Source organism: Andrographis paniculata, unplaced genomic scaffold (genome assembly GCF_009805555.1).
Source record: "Andrographis paniculata isolate CXL003 unplaced genomic scaffold, ASM980555v1 Contig89END, whole genome shotgun sequence".
Taxonomy (NCBI): Eukaryota; Viridiplantae; Streptophyta; class Magnoliopsida; order Lamiales; family Acanthaceae; genus Andrographis; species Andrographis paniculata.
In genome coordinates this window covers 973,605-981,125 of record NW_026137627.1, presented here as the reverse complement: position 1 = coordinate 981,125, position 7,521 = coordinate 973,605, and the positions used below count along the sequence as shown (strand labels likewise).

The window sequence follows — 7,521 nt, the reverse complement described above, 5'->3', positions numbered from 1 at the left end:
CCCACCGTCATAATACAATAGTTTTGTTTACTATTTTTGTTCGTTCCAAAATAACAATGTTATTTCCATAAATAACCATGTCCCTATATAACTACATCTACTATTTCATTATTATTACACAATTGTCACTATATTTTACACTAATACACTCACGGGGGCAAAAATATCTTTTACCTATATTTTTTTATCCATGTGTCTAACACAACCAAGACTATAGTTTCGGGAGTGAGGGAGTATATAATTTTCAAAATTTTGGGAGGAAATTATTGATTATAAAAATAAAGAGCCTGACAAAATACAAAACAAACTCGATAAATTTAAATTTAAATAATTTAATCTATGAATAAGATCAAATTTAAATTAAATCTACAAAATCTAAAACTAAATATCTAAAATATCTCGACGAAGAATAAAGCATGGAAGTTTTATTGTTATAAATTACTCACTCCTTCCCAATACAATAGTCATGTTTATCATTTTTGTCCGTCCCAAAATAATAGTCTTATTTCCATAAATAACAATATCACCATAAAAACTACCCCTATTTTTTCATTTTTATTACACAATTGTCACTACTTTTTACACTAATACACTCACAGGGGCAAAGAAGTTTTTTATCCATATTTATTACCCACTACCAATATAATATCAATATTCCTTAAATCGTACCCAACTCAATTAAAACTATATTTATGGGACAGAATGAGTATAATTTATAATGTGAATGTAGAGTTTAAGGATGATTGTTGCTCTTTTAGATGTGTTGAATTAAGAATAAAAATACTTCCTCCCTCCGTTCTAGATAATACGGGACTATTACTATAAATACGTGATTTGAGTAAATTATAATTTTTAAATAATTAAGAAGTGTATTAGTAAAAATAATTATTATATAGTAAAAATAATGATAAATTAAGATTAAAATAATTAAATAATTTAATTAAGATTAAAAAAATTAAAATATGATTTAATGTATAATGACAAATTATATAGGACAGACGAAAATGAAAAAATAAGAACTAATTACGTGGGCGAAGGGAGTATATAATTCATACTTACTAATTCATTTTAGGAAATATTTTTATTAAGATGCATTAGTTATAAAAATAATTATTGTGTGAAAATTAGCACTGAGTTCTAATTAATACATTAAAAAAAAAAAAGAAGATAGATTGTACATCGAAAATTAATTTGAGCGACAATAATAATATCAATATAAAAAATAAATTAAAAATATCAAATATGTAAAATAAATTAAAAATATCAAATATATAAAATAAAATAACATTTAAAGTACAGAACAAAATAAAAGTAGACTTCTTCAAATTTGGAGGGATAAATAAAAATGAAGTTGTTCATAGTAATTCAAGTATTTAAATGATATGATTTGAGTAGTGTATTTAAAAAATAGAAATAAAAATTGAGGTGTATCCTAAAAAAAATTTTCCAAGTAATTTTGAGTTGTGATAATATATGCTCTATTTATTTTTATTATTATTTTTTTAAAAAAAGAATACTATGCAATATAAACCACATTATTTTTAAATTAAAATATTATACCTAATAATTATTTAAACTAAAATTAAAATGCAAAATACAAACACAAAGTTAAAATTATATTCATTTTGTATTTTATAGTAGTAAATGTGTTTTACTAAATATAAAAATATGTATTAATAATATTTTATAATATTTTATAATAAATTATTAATTTTTTTTATGAATAAATAAAATATATATTATATATTGTGTAAATATATGTACATATTATATATTTTATAATTTTAATTAAAAATTATATAAAAATATTTGTTGGATGAAAACATCCAAACCAATTTTTTTGTTTGATTAATAAATAGAAATTGGTATTTCATACATTGAATATTGATATTTAAGTTCATATTTGGATATGACAATGGTGCTCATAATTATTCCTCCATTGTTCTCACTCTTTTTTATTTTCGTTCGTCCAATTTTGTCATTTTTTTTAAAAATATAATTATACATTCAATCATATTTTAATATTCATAATTTATAATTTTTTATTTTAATTAAAATATTTAGATATCTTAATCTTAATTTATAATTATTTTTATTAAATTATAATTATTTTTACTAATATATTTTTTAATTACTTACTAATTACACAATACTTAAAACTCCGTATCTAAATTAAATGGAACAAATTAGTTGGGACGGAAAGAATATTATACTATCAAATACTACTATACAGTGTGATTGTTTTGTGTTTCAATTTTGAAGAAAATTTTTTAATGTAAAATATAGAAATTTATATAATAATATACAAATAATAAGAGTATAATATATTAATTTCTTTTAGAAAAATAAATTGAAAAATTTTTGTTAAATAAACAAATCCGTCCCTATTCAAAGGGATTTTGGAATTTGGTAGAAAATAAAAAATTAATAATATTTTATTAGTTAATACAAATGTGTAAAATAATTTTTATATTTTTGTCATTTATATTTTATATATAAATTAATTATATTTGTAATAGTATATTTATAATTTATGTAAAACTTGAAATAATTAAAAATGTAAAAAAAAAAATGTATTTTCGGTTAAAACATAGAGTATATTTTATTATTTATCCATAAAAATAATATATTTTTAATGTTATATTTATTTATAAAAATTTACTATAATTACTTGTCGACTTAATTTATCTAAAATTTATATACACTCAATTTATCCGTGGATAGCAAAGACCAAAATCAATTGTGAACTCTCTAAATCCAAGCAAAAATAAAGAACTTTACTGTTAAATCACACCTTAATTTTTGTTATTATTTCTTTAGTTATTATTATACTACATCCGTCTCATAAAATTAGTAACATTCGTTTTCTGCACGTAGATTTTTAAATATTAATACTCCCTCCGTCCCGTTGAAAGGGTGGCGTTTGTTTTTTGCACGTAAATTTTTAAATATTAGTATTATATTGGATTGTACTGTTATTAGTATGGTCTAATACAAAAGTAATGATATTTGTGTAATATATTGTAAGTTGAAAGGGTATTTATTATGTTAGATAAATAGTTAATTACTAAATTAGGAAATGATAACCTTATTTTGGGACGGACAAAAATGGAAAATGGTAACTTTTCAATTGACGGATGGAGTATTATATTGGTTTATAGTGAAAATGATAAAAATGCCTTTATTAGATTGTGTGATATAAAAGTAATGTAATTTGTGTAATATATTGAAAATTATAAGAGTATTAAGTATGTTATGTATGTAGTAAAATTAATAAATTAATCTTGTTTTAGAACGGACAAAAATAAATAAAGTAATATCCTTCTTGTAGGACGCGAGAGTATATAACGATATTAATTAAAATGTAAATATTAAATTTGATGAATTGGGCCAGGCTGGGTACGGCCGATTAATTTGTATGTTGGGATATATACGGTCCAAATTTTTTGATCATATCTATTTTTGTTAGCTCTAATTATAATAGAAACAAAAATAGAAAACTAGTTTCCTACTTTGGTTGTGAAAGTGAGCTCTAAATTTGTTATTTATACTTAATCAAATTTCCTCTCCTCAAGATAGTATAAATTTTTACTTAAAAAAAATGGACTAATATTTTTTTAATGACAATAAAATAAAGTAAAATAAAGTTGTATATCAATATCTGCCATTTAAATTTTTAATAACGTTTTTGATCAAATGCATTTTTAATCATTTCTATATTATTAAAATGACAATTTTGATTATTTTTATTAAACATTAAAATTGAATTAATTCAATAAATAATGGATCAAAATTTTTATTTTAAAAATAAAGAAATTAAAATTCACAGAGTTAATAAATGCTAAATTTTCATAATAATTATTACTTTCTCATATCTATTTTATATATTTTATAATAGATTTATAATTAATAATATATTAATAAAAATAATTATAAAATAATATAAATTAAATTAATTAATTAATCTAAAAATTTAAAAATATTGTAAATTAAAAATTTTAAAATAAAATTAAAATGTATAAATTAAAAAAAAAAATGATAAAAATGAGTGCAGTACTACATATCTTATTCAGCTAAGTTAACGACCTTGAATTCGGCTCTCTAAAAAACTCGAATTGAGTCGTACTGTCGAGCTGTCTTCTGGCAACGGCAGATTTTGGTGTCCGCCGCGTTCGATTTTGGTATGGAGGCTTCGTTTTTCTCCACCGGCTGTACACATCTCAAGCAATCTCACTCTGGTTTGTTGTTTGATCGAAGTTCAAACATCTTTATATATTTTTTCCGCGGAATCTCAAATTCGTTCTTGTGCGGTTTTCAATTCACGGTGAACTTGTTGGGAAACTGAGCAGAATTTCTAAAAGAAATCATTCTAATGGTGTTTGTGCCTTTCTAGGGCAGCTATTGGTTTACTTACATCATGAATGTTTTTACTGAATGTAGCCGAATTTGTACTGGAGCGCGGTGGTTTGTGCAAATGGAACCAGGTTCATTTGTTTCCATCGAAGAGGGCGCTGACGCCATTAGTGGTTCAATTTGGAAATTTGAAACAGAATCACTCACAGGTTTTTGTTTTTTTTTTTTTTGTTTCAGTTCAATTTGATCACTCAAATATCGAAGAGAACTGTACACTCTTTGTGATGTTACCTTGTGCATTTTATTCATTTATCTTGCCTAAATTTGTAGATCTTGTTTTAATGCATTATTCTATTTCTCCAGGTTCGAAATTGTCAGTTGAAGGAAGTCCCAATCATAGAGGCTGGGTATTCTTGCTGTTGAATTCCTGCCTATCTGTGCTAATTTTTTCCTCTTACAAGTTTCATGGTTCCTGTCAGGTGCATGGAGGAAATATATGATACTTTAGCAGAACGTGTTGTTCCTGTTGCAGCAGCTGAATCAAATCCCCATTTTAAGTGAGTTCTTGATTATTAATCTGAAATTTTCTGGCTCTATAAACTGGAATTAACTAGATATCAATTGATAGCACATTTGGGGGCGCCTTTGATGTCTGAATCATAGTGAATTTATGTTTCAGCTATTAAGTGTATCTATTGAAACGAAGTCTAGCAGTTAGTATAAAGTGTAATATCCAACAAGGAGTATAGATATTAATAATGATTCTTCTCTTATTATCTAACCAGTAAATGTGAATTAAAGGAGAAATAACACAATGATGTAATCTAGCAAGAAATAATGTTATATTTTTTGCACCATTGATTCTAATTTTTGCAAACTTTCTTATATTTTGCAGTTGCTAATGAAAAATATGATAGGATTTTAAGATCCATTGTCGCTTAACCATATGTAGTTGTTTCACAAGATTTCTTTTATAAATGGAACTAAAACATCCCCCTTGATGAATAGGTATATTGTTGGATTATGTGGCCCTCCTGGCGCGGGAAAGAGCACTCTTGCTTCTGAGGTAGCTAGGCGAGTCAACCATATATGGACCCAAAGGTCTTCTGTTGTTGATTCTCAAGTTCAGCCTCTAGCAGTTGCAATTGTGCTTCCCATGGATGGATTCCATCTTTATCGCCATCAGTTGGATGGAATGGAGGTTAAATCATCTAGATCATCATAAAGAAAAAAATTATCTCAAGTTGCATGCATTTAAATTTTATTATGTATATGGTATTCTGATAATTAGATTTTTCTGCCTGAGTAGGATCCAAAAGAAGCTCATGCAAGACGAGGAGGTGCAGTTTTCTTTATAAGCATTTACTTTAAGCCTTAAATTTATTAGAATCATTATATTTTCTGATTTTCAGCTCCTTGGACATTTGACCCCAAACGACTCCTGAGATGTCTCGGAAATCTACGAGACAAGGTATGCATATGCCAGCTTTGGACGAACCGTACACAAATTAGCTTTAGGAGTTCCTTTGGTGTTGCTATTCAGCTTTTTTATACTATGCTGGATAGCTGCATAATTAGCATGTCATCAGTTGTTTATTGATGAAAAACAATAATTCAATCACATTCCACAGTTACTTATGATATATCTGTTCTATATCTTTTAGGGATCAGTGTACGCCCCATCTTTCGACCATGGCGTGGGAGATCCTGTAGAAGACGACATCTTTGTGAGCCTGGAGTAAGTTGTGATGGCCATATTGTGCATAAAAGTAGTGTTGACGCCAATTTAATGTTGGTTACTACTGAAAATATTCACTAGTTACTAGCCGGGCTTAAAATAAATCGTCCTGTGATAATGTCAGTATGTCATAATTGTGACTTTTCTTCCAGACAACCATTTGTTTTGTTACACTTCTGTTGTTTGTTGCAGGCATAAAGTAGTGATAGTTGAAGGTAACTACTTGCTTTTGGACGACGAGGTGTGGAGAGACATCTCCTCTATATTTGATGACAAGTGGTAATAAAATGCACATCTGATTTTTACTATACACAACGAAAAACCAGCAACTGGTCCTCAATTACTAGCAGAAATCACCTTTATCAATTTTCGGAATTTTGGGATACATCTGCATGGAATGTGTTGAGCTGTTGATAAGAGCCAACCTTTTTCTTTTTTTTTTTGTCATTACTTATAAGTTCCTGGATAAGAGGCATTTGATTCATTTTACCTAAATATTATTGCACTAGAACTTCTTCACTACTTCACTCTATTCCAACAAGTTCCTGATACAAGGCATTGATTCGTCTCTTACCTAAATATTATTGTGTTACTAAATAAAAACATGTAGTTATTGAACCAGGGCATACTGATACAGATTGTAGTTATTATTGCATTACAAGAAGTTGCATAGTATTCTGCGGAGGTTATTTGTTTCTCGACATGGTTCCTGTGGTCTATATGATGCATTCATGAGTAGATGATATTTAACCTTTCCCATTATGCTTTGTTTCCCAGGTTCATTGATGTTGATTTGGAGAAGGCAATGGAGCGAGTGCGAAGACGACATATATCGACAGGTTGATACATAGTTGTATGATCAGTACATCATTAGCAGATATTAACAAAATTTATACATGACTGCTGCTTTTTGATGGCATAGGAAAGCCCCCCGATGTTGCTAAATGGCGGGTAAATGTTGAATTGATCCCTTTTTTCACCTTGCGAGGCAGATTAGTTCAGATTGGCAATACTGATCTTTGTCTCTTGTCACTAATTCATTCTGCAGATTGACTACAACGACAGGCCAAATGCAGAGCTGATAATGAAGTCGAAGAATAAAGCAGATCTGATCATCAAGTCAGTCGATTTCTTGAGGTAAAATTTTGCTAGACTTACATGAATATAAAGCATGCATATTGAGCTATAGAATGTATATTCATGACCAAAAATAAAATCAAAAGTGGCTGAATGCTGCTTATCTGTAGTATATTTATTAAAAGAAGTTTAAAGAAGATTGCATACTTCGTCTCAGTACATTAAACCTTCATTTAGTGAAGTAGATGGATCGAAGAAATCAACAAATAATTTAGATATATGATGGTGATCATTTGGGAGGGCACACGGCATTCGAAGCTAATTACTATTTTTGCAAGGCTTGATGCATAAAT

At 27.4% G+C, this 7,521-nt stretch overlaps 1 protein-coding gene across 1 annotated transcript; it reads left to right on the top strand.

The window, feature by feature from the left end:
* Positions 1-4,077: 4,077 nt before the first annotated feature.
* On the top strand, positions 4,078-7,495 carry LOC127242973 (putative uridine kinase C227.14). The gene is made up of 12 exons (XM_051262775.1): positions 4,078-4,238; positions 4,441-4,562; positions 4,717-4,760; positions 4,833-4,910; positions 5,362-5,554; positions 5,663-5,693; positions 5,766-5,824; positions 6,018-6,091; positions 6,284-6,370; positions 6,869-6,930; positions 7,014-7,042; positions 7,140-7,495. Exons 1-12 carry the CDS (start codon positions 4,184-4,186, stop codon positions 7,230-7,232), a joined length of 927 nt encoding a protein of 308 aa, XP_051118732.1. The 5' UTR covers positions 4,078-4,183; the 3' UTR covers positions 7,233-7,495.
* Positions 7,496-7,521: the final 26 nt, after the last annotated feature.